The following is a 24,304-nucleotide window of genomic DNA, read 5'->3' as shown; positions in this document are numbered from 1 at the left end:
TTAGGTTATTTAGCTTTTGGTTCGACTGAATGTATAAAGTTCTCAACCTTAGTGAATAGTAAATAGTTGTGAGTACAATTTATCCCAAATTATTCTCCCCCATGGATATATGCGATATAAAAAATTTCATAATTAAATTTGTATAAAATATTAGTAATGATAATTATAAGTTAACGACATGATACCTGTTGAATTAATCAATGTCGTATAGCAAAAAGAAATACTCATCTGTCACAGGCTATTTACGGAACTTCCCGTTGAAACCCTTGTCTAACAAATAGAGAAGACATAAACAAACCTCATCCTCGTCCAATAAGTCATTAAACGAATGTTTAAACACATTGATTACATTGTCGAATTTCAGTAAGACATTTCTCTCAACCATAGGAAACAAACTGGAACAAAATATGGCGCCAGAAATGTAGGCACGAAAATAGTTACCAAAGTGGAAACCGGTGACAAGACAAAATTCTTTCTTTCGAAAGACAGCTCGTAACCCCTAATCTTAAAAACCATTTACTGTACCTCGTTGCGGGGGCCGTGATAACATCGTGGAAAAACACAGTAATGTAGAAGTAAAGGATCCTCATCTATGTTAGGAATGTCTAACCACCTTACAAAACATGAATTCTGGAATATAAACAACTAAACTATTGTTGAGTTGGTCCTGATGCACTATCAACATGTATTGCTACTTTGGAACGTTGTGAGTTCATTCCAGAGCTGTTCTTTGCATTCCGAAGGAAGTTCTAAAAACATTAAAATTAAACTATCAAAGTATAAGAGTAAATGACTTACCCGTAAAACAACTAGGTCATCATGATCGTGTTTCATATCTAAGTCGGAGTTCTGAATGTGTCTTGGAGTGTGTTGGACTACCAGATAGCGTGTCGCAGATCGGAATGCGTTTGTATATTGAGATCCATAATGTATCGAAATAAAATCCGAAAACGAATTTGAAAATTGAAGTTCGGAATATGTACTGTGTTACTCTGAAATGAACATGGACATATTTCATAGGATATTTCATGGGTCTGTTCGGTTGTTCAGATAATATGGAGTCTGGAATTGTTTCCAACATAACCCATTTTAGATAAAAATGTTATTTTGGCAAGATCAATTTAAATAAGTTATTTTTGTCAAAGATAGACAAAAAAATGGTTAGATTAGTCAAATTTCCTTAAGTTAAATTATTAATGCCTTTTGGCAATTACTGTATACTCAGCAAGTAAACACGGGTTGCGTTGATCTCATCATCTCTGTGTAAAACCCAGCGATTCAGCGAAGCGATATACAAATCTCTTTCTCATAAGGTGTTGTTTGATGGTTTCATGATAAACCCATTCCCGCCGGCCAACCGTCAATGTCTTCTCCAGACTCTCCGTCCGTCGAATTTCTTCACCAGCGAATCAAACGCAAGTTCGAAGATTACGACGACGACGAATACGACGATCTCTCCTACGACTTACCCGCCTTCAGGATGAGAAAGGATGATCCTAACCCTAATTCTCCTCCCGCCACCGCTTCCAGTAATCCTTTCCTTGATCAAATCACTCGTCAACACTCTCACTTCCAAACTAGGGCTTCTACTTCCAGTTCCAGTTCCACCCAAGACTCCGCCTTCGTATGGTATCCTGATCGTATCCAATTCTTCGTTCGTATGATCTCCGAAGCCAAAACCTTAGTTCTCCATGGAAAACCAGACGACAAAGTCAAATTAATCCACGAGAAAATCCAGGCCGCCACCGGAATTCCGATGGTCGAGCAGCGGTTGATTTATCGAGGCCGGCAGCTTCAGTGGGATTATAGTTTGGCTGAGTGTAAGATAAATAACGACGCAGGCTTGCATTTGGTTGGTCGAATGCGGAGTACGGAGCATCCGCAAGCGTGGCAGTTGATTGATGATTTGGTTTCGACGATTTACAGGTTGTGCAAAGGAGAAAAGGGCCTTTGTCTGAAGTCTGTGAAATCGCGGTTAACAGAGTTCTTGAACATGACTGCCAAGTATGATATCGGGGATGATCAACCGGCGCCTCATCTGAATATATTTCAATCGTTATGTGCTCCAGCAGCCCTGATGATGCTCTACATGTCGCCTCATGCAGGTAACAAAGAGTGTGCTCAAGAATCAATTCGACATCTCCTTAATTCTAGTAAAGATACACTGTCAAGACCTATATATTCACAGTGTGCGCCTATAGCATTAGAGTTCTGTAAATTGCTCTGTAGAATTTCAGGAAGATCAGATCCTTTGTATGAAGATTGCCGGAGTAGTCTAGGATCAATGGTGGAGTATCTTAGAATTGGAAGAAGCTCTCGGAATTATGATAACAGCAGTAATAAGCCTGTAATCATTACAGTTCAGGACATTCTTCCATATGTGGCTGAGCTTGCAAACAACCTAACAGAGGGTTTGATTTCCAGTGTGGAAGCCATAGATGATGTCTGTCCTTCACCAAGTGATGTCCTTGAGTTTGCTTCGTTCTTGCGTCCTCTCAAGGCTGCAATCAAAGATCAGACAGAGTTTGAGGGAATCATACCAATACCAAGTAAGTCCACCTCCACCCTCCCTTGTGGCAGTGATGAAATCAAACTTCTTTACATGATCTTCATTGAGCTTTTTGAGAAAGTTCAAATGTGTCTTGATAAAATAGAGAGTTACTTAGCTACAGAAAAGAAAGGATACTTCGGATGGGATTCTTATCTTTCAATCTTGAAGGAACTGCGAAGCATTTCCAAACTATACCAAGGTGCAGAAGATTTCTTTTGGGAAAATCTGAAAAGGAACAAGGTCTCATTATGCTATCTGATTGTTAAATATGCTAAAAGAGGTGAGGATTACAAATGGATTCTTGGACATAAAGATGTTATTGACTTCGAATCCAGGAGGCATTTGGTATTGATGTTGCTTCCAGAAATGAAAGATGAATATGATGAGCTTCATGAGATGCTTATTGATAGATCTCAGTTATTAGCTGAATCTTTTGAGTACATTGCACGTGTAGATCCTGATACTCTTCGTGGTGGATTATTCATGGAGTTCAAAAATGAAGAAGCTACAGGTCCTGGTGTCTTACGTGAATGGTTCTTCTTAGTTTGTCAAGAAATCTTTAATCCCCAAAATGCCCTTTTTGTTGCTTGCCCGAATGACCGAAGAAGATTCTTTCCCAATCCAGGTAAGTTCACAATCTTTCATCAATCTTTCAATAAAAAACCATTTTTTTTCGACACGGAATTACTTCTTGACTTCTTGACTTGTTGACTTGTTGTTGAATTTGCAGCATCTAAAGTGGACCCATTGCACCTTGAATACTTCAACTTTGCAGGAAGAATAATCGCATTAGCTTTAATGCACAAAATCCAAGTTGGAATTGCATTCGATCGATCATTCTTCTCACAATTATCAGGAAACACAATCTCTCTAGAAGACATAAAAGATGCAGATCCATACTTATACAGCAGCTGCAAACAGATATTAGACATGGACCCCACTACAGTTGACGAAGATGCCCTTGGGTTAACATTCGTTAGAGAAATTGAAGAACTAGGATCAAGAAAAGTTGTGGAGCTTTTTGCAGATGGAAAAAACATTGTTGTGAATAGTAGAAACAGGAAGGAGTATGTTGATCTTCTTATCGAGCATAGGTTTGTGACATCTGTTTCAGAACAGGTGTCATATTTTGCTAAAGGGTTTACAGATATTGCTGGAGAAGAAAAAATAAGGAAATTGTTTTTTAAAAGCTTAGAATGTGAGGATCTTGATGGAATGTTGTATGGAAGTGAAAGTATTATTTCAGTGGAAGATTGGAAGAAGCATACCGAGTATTATGGGTATAAGGAAACTGATCCTCAAATATCATGGTTATGGGAGGTATGCCACCTGTCATTTCTCATCTTTTTCTTTCCTTTTTTAACCTTGTTAATTAAAAGTAGTTATTTGTTGCACAGATTATTGAAGAAATGACAGGGAATCAGAGAAAAGTGCTTCTGTTCTTTTGGACATCTTTAAAACATCTACCAATAGAAGGTTTTGGTGGATTAGCTTCAAAGCTTTACATATACAAAACCAATGATTCAATAGAGCTTCTTCCATCTTCTCACACATGTTTTTATCGAATTTGTTTCCCATCTTACCCTTCATTGGATATCATGAGAGAACGCCTAAATATCATCACTCAAGATCATGTGGGATGCAGCTTTGGAACATGGTGAAATTAAAAAAAAAAAAAAAAAAGGTGAAATTTTGAGCTAGTTTGTTTGTTCTCTGTTTGTAAAGGTAATAATAGAGTAAGTTTATGTTGAAGTTTTCTGTTTTGACTGAGTTGACTCGACTGTCATTAGGTCTTGGGGTATATCATGTCTATAACTAGGTATATAATATAATATAACTATATATATTATGAATAAAGATTGGAATTAGGTGGGTTTTTTTTTTTATGTTTTAACTGCATTATCTTTGGTTATTGTTGGGGACTTTTTTTTATTGATAGGAACATGTAAATTGCTTACAAATGTAAGTTGGTTGTTATTATGGGTAAATGAATATAAGTATGTTATTGTGGATGAAGTTGTACAAGTACAATGTTATTATGGGTATAAGTGCTTTGCTATTTCATTCAAAAAAGTTTATTACTAACAAGTTTTTGTTAGTTCTCTTTATGATTTTAGGTTTACTATGGTAAAGTTGAAATAGTAGTAAATAAACATAACTTTAGGAAGCAAGTGTACTTGAAATAAGCAGATGAATTTTCTTATATAAAATACATTAAATCACTTATTATCATTAATAATCACAAACTAATTTCTTCATGTTAAATATTTATGAGTAAGAAGTGTTAATGAATAAAAAGATCTTTTCATTCATATAAAATAGTTTACATCAATAAGATGAAATGCAAACGGACAACAAATTATCTTGTTAACCTCCTTTGGATAGCAAAATCAATTCTTTTAAAAATTAAAATTTTACTTTAGGACGTTAACATTATTACGAGTCACTAGACTCTATTAAGGAGATCCACAACTTATGATGCAAAGAAGCTTAAAGTATCAAACGCGAATAATAAACATGTGTTAGTTATTCAAGTACATTTTCTCGTGTTTTCTCAAGTAGCATGACTGCATGAGACAGCATTTAAAGCAGACTAGCCCAATGTGAAATTCTCACTCCTTAAGTCAGCTAAAGAGGAAACCCATGTTAGATCCACATGTGTATTACCCTCCTGTCCATCCAAAAACCAAAATGTAAGTAAGTTTGAATGTTAGACATGCTCTCTAAAGGAGCCCATCCTTAAGCCAGCAAGAGGAAAAACCCCAGTTAGATTCATAGATGTGTATTACCCTCCTATCCATCCACAAACCAAAATGTAAGTAAGTCGGAGTGTTAGACATGCTCTCCAAAGGAGCCCATCCTTTAGCTAGCTAAAGGGAAACCCCAATTAGATTCACACATGTGTATTACCCTCCTATCCATCCAAAAACAAAATGTAAGTAAGTTTAAGTGTTAGATATGCTCTCTAAAGGAGCCCATCCTTAAGCTAGCTACAGGGAAACCACAATTAGATTCACACATGTGTATTATCCTCCTATTCATCTAAAAACCAAAATGCAAGTAAGTCTGGGTGTTAGACATGCTCTCCAAAGGAGCCCATCCTTAAGCTAGCTAGAGGGAAAACCCCTGTTAGATTCATACATGTGTATTACCCTCCTATCCATCCAAAAACCAAAGTGTAAGTAAGTCTGATTGTTAGACATGCTCACCAAAGGAGCCCATCCTTAAGCTAGCTAGAGGGGAATCCCAAGTTAGATTCACACATGTGTATTACCCTCCTATTCATCCAAAACCAAATGCAACTAAGTCTTAGTGTTAGACACGCACTCCAAAGGAGCCCATCCTTAAGCTAGCTAGAGGGAAAACCCATGTTAGATTCACACATGTGTATTACCCTCCTATCCATCCAAAAACCAAAATGTAAGTTAGATCGAGTGTTAGACATGCATTCTTAAGGAGCCCATCCTTAAGCTAGCCGGAGGGGAACCCCCAGTTAGATTCATACATGTGTATTACTCTCCTTTTCCATCCAAAAACCAAAATGTAAGTAAGACTGAGTGTTAACATGCTCTCCAAAGAAGCCCATCCTTGAGCTTGCTAGAGTGAAACCCCGGTTAGATTCACACGTGTATTACCCTCCTATCCATCGAAAAACCAAAATATAAGTAAGTCTGAGTGTTAACATGCTCTCCAAAAGAGCCCATCCTTAAGCTAGCTGGAGGGAAAACCCCAGTTAGATTCACACATGTGTATTACTCTCCTTTCCCATCCAAAAACCAAAATGTAAGTGATACTGAGTGTTAACATGCTCTCCAAAAAAGCCCATCCTTAAGCTAGCTAGATGGGAAACCCCAGTTAGATTTACACATGTGTATTACCTTTCTATCCATCCAAAAACCAAAATAAATGTGTGGCTGAGAATGATAACTGTCTAGGTGAGTTTTCTCACTATATTATGTGCTCCATGATATATCCTCTGTATGTTCGCATATAATTTCCCTATAGTATGTCATTAGGCTAGTTCTGTTAGTTGCATGTAGTATTGGATTATTACATGTTGTAGTGTTTATATGTGTTAAAATATTATGTAGGGAGTTTAAGGCGACCCAACCTCAAGGTGAAGGCTAATAGACTCGGGCAGACCAACTTTATGCTGAAGGTCAAGTAGCGGACCAACTTTATGTTGAAGGAAAAAGGGTGGATCGGCTTCGTGCTGAAGGCCAAGGGCGGACCAGGTTTATGCTGAAGGCCATAATATGTATGCATTGTATATGTATTGTGGTATGTGGTATTTTGGAGGAACTAATTAAGCTTCATGCTTGCCCAGTTGCATATAAATGTTTTTCAGGTACCTCATTGATGCGTGATAGGGCAAGGTTCGATTGTACACACGTTCATTCGTAATATGTTTCCGCCTAATGTAATTATACTATGATATATTTAACTAAATAAAAATGAAAATTTTGGGTTAAAAATCGGGATGTTGCATTAAGAGAAAAAAGAGAGTAAATAAGCACCAAATGAAGCAAAATCTGCACCATTTATAGAGGCTAGAAGAAAGGCACGCCATGCCTATAAATGGGTGTGCTGTGTCTTCAACATAAGGACTAAGGTTAGTATGTGGTGTTAACACGTGTTATCGTGTCGAATGCGAAACTTTGTAAAATCTTAACTTCTTCATACGAAGTCATATTTTGACGTTTTTTTATACTCAAGGCTTAGTAATTACGATTACTATGAATTTTGTTTATATCATTTATCATAAGTATGCTTTATCAAAATGTTATTTTATCGTTTAACGATAAATTTTATATTAAAATTTTCTACAAATATTATATACTTATAATATTTGTATACGATAATATTTATATAGTTTGTAACGTGTACGAAGAACAATTACCTTATTCAATGATTTTAATTGTTCGATAAAATGTATTATTATTATTATTATTATTATTATTATTATTATTATTATTCTCGCGTTCCCGAGCATTCTGGAGCATTCAGGAATGCATTTTTTTTGTTCTGAAATACTTATTTTCTATGTATAATAAGTTAATAACATAATATAAACAACTAAACTATTGTTGGGTTGGTCTTAATGTACTATCAACATGTATTGCTACTCTGGAACGTTGCCGGTTCATTTCGGAGCTGTTCTTTGCATTCCAGATGAAGTTCTAAAAACAAAATATGTTAAAATTAAACCATAACAATATAAGAGTAAATGACTTGCTCGTAAAACAACTAGGTCATCGTGATCATATTCCATATCTTAGGTCGGAGTTCAAAATGTGTCTTCGAGTGGGTTGGAATATTGGAGAGCGTGTTGGAGATCGGAATGCGCTTGTAATTCGAGATCTGGAATTTATCGAAATATAATCCGAAAATGAATTTGAAATTCGAAGTTTGGAATATGTACTGTGTTACTCTGGAATGAATATATTTCATAAGGTATTTGAGGGGCGATTCAGATAACATGGAGTCCGAAATTATTTCCTAAATAATCCATTCTAGATAAAAATGTTATTTTGGCAAAATCAATCTAAATAAGTTATTTTTGTGAAAGATAGACCAAAAAATGGTTAGATCAGTCAAATTTCCTTTAGTTTAATTATTAATGCCTTTTAGGCAATTACTGTAAGATTACTCTCAGCAAGTAAAGACGGGTCGCGTTGATCTCATCATCTCTCTCTGTAAAACCCAGCGAAGCGATATACAAATCTCTTTCTCATAAGTTGTTGTTTGATGGTTTCATGGTAAACCCCTTCCCGCCGGCCAACCGTCAATGTCTTCTCCAGACTCTCCGTCCGTCGAATTTCTTCACCAGCGAATCAAACGCAAGTTCGAAGATTACGACGACGACGAATACGACGATCTCTCCTACGACTTACCCGCCTTCAGGATGAGAAAGGATGATCCTAACCCTAATTCTCCTCCCGCCACCGCTTCCAGTAATCCTTTCCTTGATCAAATCACTCGTCAACACCCTCACTTCCAAACTAGGGCTTCTACTTCCAGTTCCAGTTCCACCCAACACTCCGCCTTCGTATGGTATCCTGATCGTATCCAATTCTTCGTTCGTATGATCTCCGAAGCCAAAACCTTAGTTCTCCATGGAAAACCAGACGACAAAGTCAAATTAATCCACGAGAAAATCCAGGCCGCCACCGGAATTCCGATGGTCGAGCAGCGGTTGATTTATCGAGGACGGCAGCTTCAGTGGGATTATAGTTTGGCTGAGTGTAAGATAAATAACGACGCAGGCTTGCATTTGGTTGGTCGAATGCGGAGTACGGAGCATCCGCAAGCGTGGCAGTTGATTGATGATTTGGTTTCGACGATTTACAGGTTGTGCAAAGGAGAAAAGGGCCTTTGTCTGAAGTCTGTGAAATCGCGGTTAACAGAGTTCTTGAACATGACTGCCAAGTATGATATCGGGGATGATCAACCGGCGCCTCATCTGAATATATTTCAATCGTTATGTGCTCCAGCAGCCCTGATGATGCTCTACATGTCGCCTCATGCAGGTAACAAAGAGTGTGCTCAAGAATCAATTCGACATCTCCTTAATTCTAGTAAACATACACTGTCAAGACCTATATATTCACAGTGTGCGCCTATAGCATTAGAGTTCTGTAAATTGCTCTGTAGAGTTTCAGGAAGATCAGATCCTTTGTATGAAGATTGCCGGAGTAGTCTAGGATCAATGGTGGAGTATCTTAGAATTGGAAGAAGCTCTCGGAATTATGATAACAGCAGTAATAAACCTGTAATCATTACAGTTCAGGACATTCTTCCATATGTGGCTGAGCTTGCAAACAACCTAACAGAGGGTTTGATTTCCAGTGTGGAAGCCATAGATGATGTCTGTCCTTCACCAAGTGATGTCCTTGAGTTCGCTTCATTCTTGCGTCCTCTCAAGGCTGCAATCAAAGATCAGACAGAGTTTGAGGGAATCATACCAATACCAAGTAAGTCCACCTCCACCCTCCCTTGTGGCAGTGATGAAATCAAACTTCTATACATGATCTTCATTGAGCTTTTTGAGAAAGTTCAAATGTGTCTTGATAAAATAGAGAGTTACTTAGCTACAGAAAAGAAAGGATACTTCGGATGGGATTCTTATCTTTCAATCTTGAAGGAACTGCGAAGCATTTCCAAACTATACCAAGGTGCAGAAGATTTCTTTTGGGAAAATTTGAAAAGGAACAAGGTCTCATTATGCTATCTGATTGTTAAATATGCTAAAAGAGGCGAGGATTACAAATGGATTCTTGGACATAAAGATGTTATCGACTTCGAATCCAGGAGGCATTTGGTATTGATGTTGCTTCCAGAAATGAAAGATGAATATGATGAGCTTCATGAGATGCTTATTGACAGATCTCAGTTGTTAGCTGAATCTTTTGAGTACATTGCACGTGTAGATCCTGATACTCTTCGTGGTGGATTATTCATGGAGTTCAAAAATGAAGAAGCTACAGGTCCTGGTGTCTTACGTGAATGGTTCTTCTTAGTTTGTCAAGAAATCTTTAATCCCCAAAATGCCCTTTTTGTTGCTTGCCCTAATGACCGGCGAAGATTCTTCCCCAATCCAGGTAATCTTTATCAAACTTCCAATAAAAAAAACCATTCTTTACGACATGGAATTACTTCTTGACTTCCTGACTTCTTGAATTCTGTTGAGTTTGCAGCATCTAAAGTGGACCCATTGCACCTTGAATACTTCAACTTTGCAGGAAGAATAATCGCACTAGCTTTAATGCACAAAATCCAAGTTGGAATTGCATTTGATCGATCATTTTTCTCACAATTATCAGGAAACACAATCTCTTTAGAAGACATAAAAGATGCAGATCCATACTTATACAGCAGCTGCAAACAGATATTAGACATGGACCCCACTACAGTTGACGAAGATGCCCTTGGGTTAACATTCGTTAGAGAAATTGAAGAACTAGGATCAAGAAAAGTTGTGGAGCTTTTTGCAGATGGAAAAAACATTGTTGTGAATAGTAGAAACAGGAAGGAGTATGTTGATCTTCTTATCGAGCATAGGTTTGTGACATCTGTTTCAGAACAGGTGTCATATTTTGCTAAAGGGTTTACAGATATTGCTGGAGAAGAAAAAATAAGGAAATTGTTTTTTAAAAGCTTAGAATGTGAGGATCTTGATGGAATGTTGTATGGAAGTGAAAGTATTATTTCAGTGGAAGATTGGAAGAAGCATACCGAGTATTATGGGTATAAGGAAACTGATCCTCAAATATCATGGTTATGGGAGGTATGCCACCTGTCATTTCTCATCTTTTTCTTTCCTTTTTTAACCTTGTTAATTAAAAGTAGTTATTTGTTGCACAGATTATTGAAGAAATGACAGGGAATCAGAGAAAAGTGCTTCTGTTCTTTTGGACATCTTTAAAACATCTACCAATAGAAGGTTTTGGTGGATTAGCTTCAAAGCTTTACATATACAAAACCAATGATTCAATAGAGCTTCTTCCATCTTCTCACACATGTTTTTATCGAATTTGTTTCCCATCTTACCCTTCATTGGATATCATGAGAGAACGCCTAAATATCATCACTCAAGATCATGTGGGATGCAGCTTTGGAACATGGTGAAATTAAAAAAAAAAAAAAAAAAAAAAGGTGAAATTTTGAGCTAGTTTGTTTGTTCTCTGTTTGTAAAGGTAATAATAGAGTAAGTTTATGTTGAAGTTTTCTGTTTTGACTGAGTTGACTCGACTGTCATTAGGTCTTGGGGTATATCATGTCTATAACTAGGTATATAATATAATACAACTATATATATTATGAATAAAGATTGGAATTAGGTGGGTTTTTTTTTTTTTATGTTTTAACTGCATTATCTTTGGTTATTGTTGGGGACTTTTTTTTATTGATAGGAACATGTAAATTGCTTACAAATGTAAGTTGGTTGTTATTATGGGTAAATGAATATAAGTATGTTATTGTGGATAAAGTTGTACAAGTACAATGTTATTATGGGTACAAGTGCATTGCTATTTCATCCAAATTTTTTTATTACTAACAAATTTTTGTTAGACCGGAGGGAGTGGTGCGGTCTAGGCCGTGCTCCCCCCGCCACCTCATCTCGCACACTGCCCCTTGGTTGCGGTCTCGGCCGCACTACGGCCCTCCAAGGGTGTTATCCATGCTCGATTTTGATTGGGTATCCTCTTTACCGTTTGAAAACGGTTAATTTTCAAATATTTAATTTTTTTTATCCACTACTATAAATACTTTATAAACTAACCATAAAAACACATCAACATTTAACCATCTTCTCTCTTTTCAAACCCACAAAAAATGTCATCCTTCAGAAATCCAACCAACGAAAAAACACCCGGCAGAAAACCCACAACTCCAAGACCTTCACTCGATCAACAAATTTATTCGCCTCCTTTCTACCACTACGGGGGTATGCTTCCCTATTTTCTACAAAGTATCCAAAAACCATGTCTTACGCAACAATTTCCACAAACACAACCACAATTTGACCAAGATTTTGATCTTTTTGCTTTTGGTTTCCAACCAGAGTTTATTCCAGAAACACAATCACAACCACACTCATTTCTGAATCTGAACTAGAATTTGTTCCACAAACTCAATCCTTTCAGCCAGGAAATAAAAGAAAAGAGAAGGCGGAAGCTAAAGCGTGATCACCTCAAGAAGAGTTAGTATTAGCACAATTATGGATTAAAGTTTCAGAGGACGCGAAGACCGGGGGGGGGGGGGGGGGGGGGACCAAAAACATTATCGTTTTTGGTGCCGCTTTAGAGCTCGGTTCCATAAAGGGCCATAAAGGAATGAACTTGGAACCATATCGTACTAAACATTAGGTGTACTCAAAATGGGGAAAGATGAACAAAGACGTGATGTTTAACGATTTATATAACAACATGAAACGACAATGAAAAAGCGGCGAAATTGACGAAGTGGTTTTGGAGAAAGCTTTTAACATCTATCAAAAACAACAAAAGAAGACTTTCAAGTTTTTTGAAGTTTGGAATCTACTCAAAAGCAACAAAAATAACAAAACCTGAAAACAAGCGACAAGCACATCGATAGCGGATCAAAACGGTCAAAAACTTCCGACTCGGAACACACTTCATCGAATGCTCGTTTTGGTTTCGACCTCAACGAAGATGAGCCCATTCAAGTTTCACCACCCCCCGACCAATGGGAAGGGACTAAACAAAAAACAAAAGCAATGACAAAGCGTCGAAATCAAATGACTTGAAAGAAATGTCGATAATGTGCAAGGCATAAAAGATAGAATGGATAGTTTTTTGCAACTTGCTTCGAATAGAGAGAGTTGGAAACAAAGGGACAGTGACTTAAAGTGTTATCGATGGACACATCGAATTTGATCGGGGATGCGCTTCAAGTCGTTTTGCAAATGAAGGAAGACGTGAAAAAACATTACGCTAATCGTGGTTAATTTTTAATTATTTTCCAAGTTTTAATTATTTGATTTTTTTTTAAATAAGTTGTACGTTTAAGCTATCTAGTTTTTTAATTTCTAATTTCCTAGGTTTTTTAAGTAATGTAATGATTTTTAATTTTAATTAATGAAATATTTTGTTTTTATTTAAAACTAAAAATTTTATTTATTTAAATAATAAAAATAATTTAAAGGAGTGGGCACCACTCCTTGGGTGTGGTATGAGACCACATTTTTGTGGTAATGGGTAAGATGACACCTACGTGTCACTGCGGTTTCATTAGGAAACGCGGCACCACTCCCTCCGGCCTTAGTTCTCTTATGATTTTAGAATTACTATGGTAAATTTGAAGTAGTGATAAATAAACAAGCAAGTGTACTTGAAATAAGCACATTTTGACTTGTTGCTTATTTAATCATTAATAATCACAAACTAATTTCTTCATATTAAATATTAATGAGCAAGTGTTGATGAATGAAAATATCTTTTTATTCATATAAAATAGTTTACATCAATCAGATGAAAATGCAAACATAAGATGACACTGCAAATAGACAACAAATTATGTTGTTAAACTTCTCTGGATAGCAAAATCAATTCTTTTAAAAACAAAATTTTAACTTTGTGGCGGTAACATTATTATGAGCCACAAGACTATATTCAATAGATCCACAACCTATGATGCAAAGAAGCCAAAAGTATCAAACACGAATAATAAACATGTGTTAATTATTTATGTATGTTTTTTTTTTTTTTGTGTTTTCTCAATTAGTCCGAGAGAGCTTTTAAAGCAAACTAGCCCAATGTTGTTAAACTCTTTTGGATAGCAAAATCAATTCTTTTAATTTTTTTTAAACTTTGTGGCGGTAACATTATTATGAGCCACAACATTATTATGAGCCACTAGACTGTATTCAATAGATCCACAACCTATGATGCAAAGAAGCCAAAAGTATCAAACGCGAATAATAAACATGTGTTAGTTATTTATGTACGTTTTTTCGTGTTTTCTCAATTAGACCGAGAGAGCTTTTAAAGCAGACTAGCCCAATGTGAAACTCTCACTCCTTAAGCCAACTAAAGAGGAAAACCATGTTAGATCCACATATATGTATTACCCTTCTGTCCATCCAAAAACCAAAATGAAAGTAAGTCTGAATGTTAGACATGCTCTCTAAAGGAGCCCATCCTTAAGTCGGCTAAAGGAAAAACCCTAGTTAGATTTGCACATGTGTATTACCCTTTTATCTATCCAAAAACCAAAATGTAAGTAATTCTGAGTGTTAGAAATGCTCTTCAAAGGAGCCCATAGGTGAAGCCCCGATTAGATTCACACGTGTATTTCCATGCAAAAACCAAAATGTAAGTAAGACTGAGTGTTAGACATGCTCTCTAGAGGAAAACCATGTTAGATCCACATATATGTATTACCCTTCTGTCCATCCAAAAACCAAAATGAAAGTAAGTCTGAATGTTAGACATGCTCTCTAAAGGAACCCATCCTTAAGTCGGCTAAAGGAAAAACCCTAGTTAGATTTGCACATGTGTATTACCCTTTTATCTATCCAAAAACCAAAATGTAAGTAATTCTGAGTGTTAGAAATGCTCTTCAAAGGAGCCCATAGGTGAAGCCCCGGTTAGATTCACACATGTGTATTACCCTCCAATCCATCCAAAAACCAAAATGCAAGCAACTCTGAGTGTTAGACATGCTCTCCAAAGGAGCTCATCCTTAAGCTAGCTAGAGGGGCAACCCCAGGTAGAATCACACATGTGTATTACCTTCAAATCCATCTAAAAACCAAAATGTAAGTCCAAGTGTTGATCTATGCTTTGAAATGGAAACCTCGACATGCTCTCCAAAGAAGTCCAATCATGCCTTTTGACAAACAAAGCATATCTCATCAAATAAATTTGTGAAATCATATTGTGATACAATGTATGATACTCCATTGGTAACATATATTCGTCTAGACCATCTATAGGTTGAATCTTATGTAGGAACAAAAAAGTACAACACTAAATCACACACAAGGTCCAATAAATTACCAAATGCTCAAATACAATTACAACTATTAAGATTAGTTTACTACAAGAAAGTCATGACAAACAAAAGTAAACGTAATAATCTAAAGACTCGTATGATTATTTAGCTCACAAGTTTTCTCAACACAGCTTCAGCTCGTTGTTCGAATTTTGGTAGGACCCAGTCATGTTGAACAATGTCTAATCCATCTTTCTCAGCACCCAAACTCTGAAAAAAAACATAAAAGATTGATAAGGACAAAGAGGGCATTCATGTCTTTTGTCTTTTTATACAAAAAGATTGCAGCTTTTGTCTGATTGGTATCAGTTTGGTCATTTGTATGTCAAACATAGTACAACCTGTTATATGTTATTTTTAGTGTGGGCCAAAAGGCCGATGATGTGGATAATTTATACCTTGGAGGGATCAAAGCCAAATCCACTCATTTGCATCATTCGTTGTGTATCATCAGTGGCTGCATTTCAAGAAGCATGTCAAAAAAATTTTATGGAATTTGTTTTGTATTTAAAGCCAAATTTTCAAGTGCAAAAAAATAAATTTACCATTTTCCTCTCCAAGAATGAGACTAAACAAGCCTCTTAATCCAAACAGATTAAGGAAGTACCTGATAAAGAAATTAAACATAATAAAAGTTCATTAGAACCCACAAACTTATAATAAAAAATTTATGGTTTTCTGATTCCATGAGGTGAAACAAACAGCATTTTCTGATTCCAATGGAATGAACCATTCCATTCCTTCCATGATTCCATCATACCAAACAATATCTAACAGATTTCTCAATCAATATATGAAGTTAAGACATACCATGAACGACTGCTAACATAGCTAACATCAACTGTGCTCAAGTCAATTCCATTCTGTAACATTGACCTAAACCTTTGTGTCAAAGGAAACGGAATCTTTGCTAAAAAATAAAAAAACACAGGAACTTAGATTCCCACAAATGTCAAATAATAGAATCTAAGAAGTGGATTTACCTGCTACAAATCCGGAGAAGAAGAAGTTAACCCAAGCAAAGGTAAGGGTCTAGACAAAGGAGGTTAAATATTATAAATTAGATATCAAATCTTGTATGTATGTATATTTGTAAATGAAAAATGATAAAAATATGCAAAATAAGTGTTACCTGTGGTATAATCATTGAAAGATTTTTCTTCATCATATCCATAGCCATGTTTGGATCAGATAACATTTGTGCCTGAGGATTCTGACCCTGGCCTTTGGGAACATGAAGTAAACCATTTTCCTGCAGAACAAAAAAGAATTGAATTCTGTCAAGCTTTTGGTTAAGCATAAATGTTGAAATTTCTGTTGAGTTTTTGGATGGAATGTTGAAATGCATGGGATCAAAGGATTTTGTGAATTCCAAAGGAATTCAAATCCATACTCATTTACAACTAAACTCGGGAGTGGAATGAGATTGAATTCCAATCAAGGCCAAATCCCTAGGAATTCAGAAAACCAGACGCTACGGAGTGTCTAAAACATGGAATTCAAGAGATGGATTGAGAATTGAAGCTTATCTAGTTCAAAGTTTGATCTGATTGTTCTAGGAATTGAAACTGTAAGCACTTGGTAGCTATATTATCTAATATAATTCAAAGCAAAAAAGTTGTAAATCTGACAAAGTATCAAATTATGAGGAATCAAACCTCATTAGTGTAATAAACTTTCCGAGCGCGAAACGCCTTTGGGGGTATGAAATTAGCGGCCGCCCGTAGATTTCTAGCCCTAATTATAACCTGCCTAAAAATCAAATAAAACAAGATCAAGATGGGAATTGAATACAGGAGAGAAGTAGAAAGAGAAGGAATTAAACTAACCCTTCTTTGATAATCTTGGCATCCGGCAATTGAGAAGTACGCATGAGCTTGGATACGAAGTAACGGAGGATTCCGATTAGAACCATGACGATTGACAACGGTATGAGTACCCAGTCTCTGATCGCTGTATCCAATACCAAATCCTCCGCCATGGTTGATTGATTGATTGATTGATAGATCGAGTTTCTATATCGATCTATTGGTGATCTCTTCGCTCTTCTTGTTTGAATCTAATAAAAGTCTCTGGTGGTGGAGTGTGCTTCTATGGTGCTCCCGTAGGCTGCCGTCACTATTGGGGGCCGTCTATAAACGTATAGATAAACACGTGGAATAGGTTAAACTAACTGGAAATCAAACAATTTAAGCACAATTTAATATTTAAAGAAAATAATTAAAAATAACCATTTTGTTCATAATTCGAAATAAAAAAAATACATTTTTTATTCCGGATTGAAATTTCAAATTTCGGTAAAAAAAACTTTGGAATTTCAAGAACATGTATGAATTTTGATGAATAATTCCAAAATTTCGAGAAAAAAAAATTGTTTTTTCTTAAAATTAATAAAAAGTTGAATAAACTGAATAAATGTGAACTGTATATGATATTATTGCATAAAATCAGACAACTAATTGAAAAATAATGATATTAGACACTTTGAATGTAACATCCGGAATTTCAGATATTTTTTTTATTCGATGAATTTCAAGTTTTATGGAAGAACTCGGCGAGTTGATGCATAGACTCGCCGAGTAGAGACGCGAATCATTATCCGGGTGGATGGCTGGACTCGGCGAGTCCACGCTGTTTAATGAAACCCTAATTCCTCGGGTTTGGGGCTTATTTAAAGGGCCTTATGGCCGTCATTTGCGGCTACCAGACCCCAGAGAGAAACCCTAAGAGAGCTAGAGCGTTTGTGAGAGGAAAAGAGTCATTTCTTGATCATTTGTTAGTGTTTTGCAAATAGAAGAGGACCAAGACATGAGGAGGCTGAAGAGGGTGCTAATCCAGTGATTCCAGAGCTTAGAGACTTCATTTTGAGGTATTCATTCGACCCTTCTTCAGTTTATGGTGTAATTCTTAGAGTTAGGGCTTTTTAGCCCTTTAGAGGATGGTTATATGGAGTAATTGGTCCCTTCTCGTGTGGGTGTTGTAGATCTGGACCCAAAGAGGTCCAGAGACCCTTTTCCCTTGAGCTTTATGGGTGTTAATGGAGGTTATGAGCTTAGGATGTCATTTTAGAGGCCATATCTTCAAATAAGCCCTTTGAGCCTTTGCATGAGCACCAAGATGCTAGCTTTACGTGATTATAATGCTTTGGGAAGCTGGATCTATGGTTTAGAGGAGCGGATTTGACCTCAGGAGGTCAGTTCAGCTTGAGCATGGCATGAACTCGCCGAGTTCAATAGCCGACTCAGCGAGTAGGACGAGGGTTTTCCCGATAATCACACAGTTGGTGACTCACTGAGTTGGGGAAACGACTCAGTGAGTCAGAGGGAATCTAGAGGACAGAGTGCACGATGGTACTCGCCGAGTCAGGAGCCAGACTCGGCGAGTTGGGTCGGGACATTTCACAGAATGTGATCAGTGATGATTTGCAGAGTTGAGGTTGACTCAGTGAGTCGTATGAGAACTAGGAGGGTGATGAACACGTGTGGACTCGCCGAGTCACAGTTGTGCACTCGGCGAGTTTGGTCAAGGTTGACCGTTGACTTCGTTGACTTTTAGGGTTAGTCAAGGCTTGGACCTTAGAGTCATCGGAAGGGTAGGATAGTCCTTTACCCTTCCTAGAGGATGTATAGAGAGAGAGAGAGAGAGATTAGCCTAGCCCGGAGGGGTGTATTAATTAGAGTATTTATTTCATGTGATTAGGCAGGGGCTAGACCAGAGTTTACCGAGTCAGAGATTTACTGAGATATCCGATGTGAGTCTTCTCACTATACTTTACCTTGAGTAGATAACCAGAGTTAAGTGGTACAGTGTAACGCCCGCGTTTCCAGGCTAGGCATTATCATTAATGTAATAGTCTAGGTTAACCTTTGCAACCCGTTTTGAAATAATAAGAGTGTATTATTTGAGTATTATGTGTTTTGTGCTTAATTTCTTAATTATGTGGTTTGATTAATTAAGAATAAAAATAAGCGTCAAAATTTAAGTGTAAAATAAACTTGATATCTTTGGATAATGTTGTAGTAGTTGAAACGAGGTTTCCGAATATATATAGAACGCCTAAATCTGACTTCGTATGAGGAAGTTATGATTTATTGAAGTTTCAACTTAGCGGTATGCAGCCTGAAATACTCAATTTGAGATCGAGCGGTTTTTAGCCGAAACAATCTAAACGAGAATCGAAGATCTCGTTGTTGGTATCGAAGCGATCAAAAGTTAGGTGAGAACGGACGTCAAACGAAGAAGTTATGAATTTATAACGAAGTTTTCCTGTCCGGGCCTACTAAAAATAAATAATAAAAATAAAGTCAAAATTAGCCGACGAAGTCTAAACGAAAGTTGTAGAGCGTAGTCTCACCTATGCGTGGATATAAAGAACATCGAAAACGGAGTTCGTATGAAGAAGATATGAATTTCCGAAGTTTATTAAATAATTAATATTTAAATTTAATTATAAAAGCCGACATTATCCGAAGAGGAGTCACCGATCTGATCCGAGGTACGCCCCGCGTACTCGCGTACGCCCAACGTACCCCGATGCATGCACCGCCTCGCACTCAAGTGACTTCGGATACGTAAGCCATGACGACCGAGGCAATACGCCCCGCGTAAGGCCGTACGCCCCGCGTACTCCGAGGCTCCAGCCTCCTATAAATAGGATGCGAGGGCAGCTGACTCAATTGCTCTTTTTCTCTCTTCTCTCTCCCGTTTTGCATCGATTTGCGTGCCAGAAGTACCCCGAAGCCCCGGTATCATTCCCGAGCCCCGAAGCAAGTCCCGAGGTCCTGAAGATCCCGAGAAGTAAGATTCCCAAGCCGAAGCTCTGCCCGCGAGAAGTTCGATTTTTGTGGAGATCTTCCAGATCTACCGAAGAATATTACTTCTATAAGCCGTAGTACTGTCCGATCATCTTCTGATCAAGTGAGTGTGTAGTTACTTTCTTCTAACGCATAATTATGAAGTATTTTATACGAAATACGTGTTATGTGTAGAATTTTGTTGTTATATGCGTGAATGTATATTCACTCTCTTCTATCTCATAGATCTGATTTATTTCCTATGAAATACGTGTTATGTGGGTGTGCCTCGTCTGTTATGTGGAATATGTATTGAATGTAAATGATATACAGGTTTTAAACTATGTATGAAAATATATATTCTTATCTACTAATATGTTGGGTAGAACATGTGTAGATAGTTGGTGTGTAATAAACAGATGAGAGGCCTCGATGTTGTTGTTGTTGTTGATCTAGTTATTCAGCGGAGTATGGATAACGACCACAGACTCTTTCTAGACAGTCCTGTGGAACGCTAGCAGGTTCATAACCTGTAAGTGTTGTGAACGATGTGTTCACCGGTTGTAACGCCCGTAGATCAGGGCTAGTCAATTTAGAGACGATAGGCGTCAAAAATGACTTTTTGATGGAAGATTATCTAGAAGGATTAATCTTAACCAAGTTGTAGTATATGTCACAAGGTTTCCGTGCATATAAAGAACGCCAAAATCCGAGTTATAACGAAGAAGTTATGACCTGTTGAAGTTTCGCGATAGAACCGGCACAACACAGCGCAACGTAAAAAGTGAATTTGCGTTAGAGCGGTATTTAGCCTTAGCAATCTAAATGAGGATCGAAGGTCTCGTTATTGGTAGCGAAACGACGAAAAGTTAGGCGAGAACGGACGTCAAACGAAGAAGTTATGAATTTATAACGAAGTTTTTCTGTCGCGGCCTATTAAAAATAAATAATAAAAATAAAGTCGAAATTAGCCGACGAAGTCTAAACGAAAGTTATAGAGCGTAGTCTCACCTTCGCGTGGATATAAAGAACGTCGAAAACGGAGTTCGTATGAAGAAGATATGAATTTCCAAAGTTTATTAATTATTTTGGAATTAAATTAAATCATTAAATCGGAAGCTTTATCCGAAGAGTAGTCACCGATCTGATCCGAGGTACGCGCCGCGTACTCGTGTACGCCCTGCGTACTCCGAAGGTGTCGACATCGCAGCAAGTGGCCTCGGATACATAAGCAGTGACGTTTCTCGGACCAGTACGCCCCGCGTACGTGCGAGGCTCAGCCTCTATAAAAGGCTTGCGAGGGCAGCCGAGAGTTTTGTTCATTTCTTCTCTTCTTTCTCCCGTTTTGCATCGGTTTGCATGCCAGAAATACCCCGAATTCCCGGTATTGTTCTCGAGCCACGAAGCAAGTCCCTAGATCCCGAAGATCCCGAGAAGTGCGGTTCCCGAGCCGAAGCTCTGCCCGTGAGAAGTTCGATTTTTGTGGAGATCTTCCAGATCTGCTGAGGATTACTACTTCTGCAAGTCGTAGTGCTGTCCGATCATCTTCTGATCAAGTGAGTGTATAGTCACTTTCATCTTACACATAGATATGAAGTATTTTATAAAATACGTGCTATGTGTATATATAAAGTTGTTTATATGTGTGAGTGTATACTACCTTTCACAAACACGATAATAATACAAGTATGGTTTGAGTGTGTTAAGTATATTGCTGTTTATACGAGTGAGTGTGTGGTCACTTCCTTCTAACACATAAATATTAAGTATTTGCTATGAAATACGTGCTACGTATATAATATTTTGTTGTTTATTTGAGATGATTGTGGAACGGGTGAATTATATAAGTTTTAATGAGTTAAACTATATACGTATTTTGTATCTAAAGATATGTTGGGTAGAACATGAGTAGATGAGGTTGTTGGTAGGTGATAAAATATGGGTTGGACCATGAGATAAAAGAATAAAGAGATAAACTTGTTTTAGATCTGGATGTATGGATCAGATCAAAAGGTTAGTTTTAGATCCGAGAGTATGGATCAGATCAAGAGATTAGTTTTAGATCCGAGAGTATGGATCAAATCAAAAGGTTAGTTTTAGATCCGAGAGTATGGATCAGATCAAGAGATTAGTTTTAGATCCGAGAGTATGGATCAAATCAAAAGGTTAGTTTTAGATCCGAGAGTATGGATCAGATCAAGAGATTAGTTTTAGATCAGGGAGTACGGATTATTTATTTTGAATTACGTGTTCATTCGATAAGGTATCATGTGTATAGTCCCTTTCATAAACACGGGTATAATACAAGTATTGTTTGAATGTATTAAGTATGTTTGGAAGAGTGTGTGGTTACTTTCTTCTAACACATAAATATGAAGTATTTGTTATAAAATACGTGCTATGTGTTTATATATTGTTGTTTATTTGAGATGAGTATGGAATGAATGTTTTATATAGTTTTCAAATGAGTTAAACTGTATATGTATTCCATATCTACAAATATGTTGGGTAGAACATGGGTAGATGAGATAGTTGGTATGTGATAAAATGATGATGTATGAAAGATGATTAAGAATGATATTGGCAGATGTACCAATTAGAGAATGTCATAGTGCTAGCGGATGCGCTCAAGCATAGTATTGGTAGATGCACCAAAGAGAGAGTGATATAATACTAGTAGATGCACTTAAGTATAGTATTGGTAGATGAACCTAAAAGAGCATGCCATAATGCTAGCAGATGCGCTTGAGAATAATATCGGTAGATGCACCAAGTAGTGAATGTCGTGATCTTGGCAGATGCGCCAAATAGAGATTGTCATAACAATAGCAGATGCGCTTATAGGGTAATCCTGGCAGATGCGCTTATAGGATAATGTCGGTAGATGCGCCAAATAGAGATTGTCATAATAATAGCAGATGTGCTTATAGGATAATCTTGGCAGATGCGCTTATAAGATAATGTCGGCAGATGCGCCTAAAAGAGAATGTCATAAACCTGGCAGTCGCGCCTCATAGTGTATGACGTAATCCTGGCAGAGGCGCTTAAAGGATAATGTTGGCAGATGCGCCTTATGTAGCAATGGAAGTTTGTGTAAATTCCTTAGGTCAATCCTTAGGAATGAAGGAATGACGAGTAGTTGAATTCCTAGGGTAAAATCCTAAGAAACATAATAGGGATGAGTAATTGAGTTGATTGTTTGATGGTTGAATATAATAATTGTATTATTGTGGGTTGAAAACCCTATATGCTCACTAGGCTCCCAAGCCTGACCCACTCAGTTTTCTTTGCATTACAGGTAATGGCACAAGAGTATAAGTTGGTGGATTTGACGAGAGATTTTGGATTATAGGCTAGTAGTTATGAATAACTGTTGTAAGGTCTATTTATTATTGTTTATGCTTTTAGTCTGTATCAGAACATGACATCCCGAGGTTTTATTATTTAATGAAAATACATTCTCTTTGAGAAACGTTTTGATAAATGGTTATCATATTTTATTTTGGGAACAAATTCCGCAACTATTTTCTTTAAACGAACACTCTGATTTATAAAACAAAGCATAAACAAATCGGTCTTTTCTGGCCGTGAAAATGGGGATGTCACACCGGTGTACTCTATCCCCCTCATGGTTGCCTTTAGGATATCTATTGTTGAGGAAACCCCTTAGCAGTAATGTCCGTCCCGATGAAAATCCTAGATTAGGTCCCTTGAGATAGATGTTGTTTTAGGGACGTAAAGTGAGGATAACGGGAATGGGTAATCAGGATAGTGATTGGTTGGTGAAATTATATATAATTTATTTATTGTGGGTTGAAAACCCTATATGCTCACCAAGCTCCCAAGCCTGACCCACTCAGTTTTATTTGTATTACAGGAAGTGGCACAAGGGCGTAAGATGGATGAATCATCGAGTTGTTTTGTTTACAAGTCTGTATATGTATATATTTGTTGAATGACTTGTAATGTTATCGTTTATGCTTTATGGTCTGTATCGGAACATGACATCCCGAGTTTTGATTATATAATGAAAATGCATCTGTTGATGAAATGTTTTGATAAATATTATTTTATCATGTTTTGTTTTGGGAACCAATTTCCGCAACACTTTTAAATTAAAAGGATTTACTCTGAATTATTTAAAAAAAGCATAAATGAAATCGGTCTTTTCTGGCCGTGATTTTGGGGATGTCACAGTTGGTATCAGAGCATTAGTTTAAGCGAACTAGGAATTTGTAGGATTTCTAGACTTAAACTTAGAATGCTAAGTGGAATTTTGAGATGTGTGTCTGTTGGATTTTAGACACGAGCACTAGTTTATTTTTAAGAAAGTTGCCTAAAATGCTTTTATGTGCTAAATGTTATATGTTGCCATATATGATATTATTTGTTCGGATCTACGGTTTGTTGCCAACCGGATCTGAAGGTTTATGTGTTTAGG

The 24,304-nt window shown here is 37.1% G+C and overlaps 3 protein-coding genes across 3 annotated transcripts; 2 read left to right on the top strand and 1 right to left on the bottom strand.

Annotated features, from left to right (window-relative positions):
- The first annotated feature begins 1,219 nt into the window (after positions 1-1,219).
- LOC111875885 (E3 ubiquitin-protein ligase UPL5) lies at positions 1,220-4,567 on the top strand. The gene is made up of 3 exons (XM_023872413.3): positions 1,220-3,176; positions 3,282-3,871; positions 3,949-4,567. The coding sequence occupies exons 1-3, from the start codon at positions 1,364-1,366 to the stop codon at positions 4,210-4,212; spliced, it is 2,667 nt and encodes an 888-aa protein (XP_023728181.1). The 5' UTR covers positions 1,220-1,363; the 3' UTR covers positions 4,213-4,567.
- Positions 4,568-8,204: 3,637 nt separating this feature from the next.
- LOC111875884 (E3 ubiquitin-protein ligase UPL5) lies at positions 8,205-11,205 on the top strand. Its single transcript, XM_023872412.3, has 3 exons — positions 8,205-10,152; positions 10,249-10,838; positions 10,916-11,205. The coding sequence occupies exons 1-3, from the start codon at positions 8,340-8,342 to the stop codon at positions 11,177-11,179; spliced, it is 2,667 nt and encodes an 888-aa protein (XP_023728180.1). The 5' UTR covers positions 8,205-8,339; the 3' UTR covers positions 11,180-11,205.
- A 3,845-nt stretch (positions 11,206-15,050) lies between these two features.
- LOC111875883 (uncharacterized) lies at positions 15,051-17,202 on the bottom strand. The gene is made up of 8 exons (XM_023872411.3): positions 16,900-17,202; positions 16,729-16,822; positions 16,203-16,322; positions 16,054-16,102; positions 15,881-15,980; positions 15,616-15,677; positions 15,469-15,527; positions 15,051-15,280 (listed from the first exon to the last, which is right to left on the bottom strand). Exons 1-8 carry the CDS (start codon positions 17,049-17,051, stop codon positions 15,176-15,178), a joined length of 741 nt encoding a protein of 246 aa, XP_023728179.1. The 5' UTR covers positions 17,052-17,202; the 3' UTR covers positions 15,051-15,175.
- Positions 17,203-24,304: the final 7,102 nt, after the last annotated feature.

The sequence above is a fragment of the Lactuca sativa genome, chromosome 4 (genome assembly GCF_002870075.4).
Source record: "Lactuca sativa cultivar Salinas chromosome 4, Lsat_Salinas_v11, whole genome shotgun sequence".
In the NCBI taxonomy this organism is placed as follows: Eukaryota; Viridiplantae; Streptophyta; class Magnoliopsida; order Asterales; family Asteraceae; genus Lactuca; species Lactuca sativa.
Note: the sequence above shows the minus strand (reverse complement) of the source record. Positions and strands in the feature narration are given on the sequence as shown.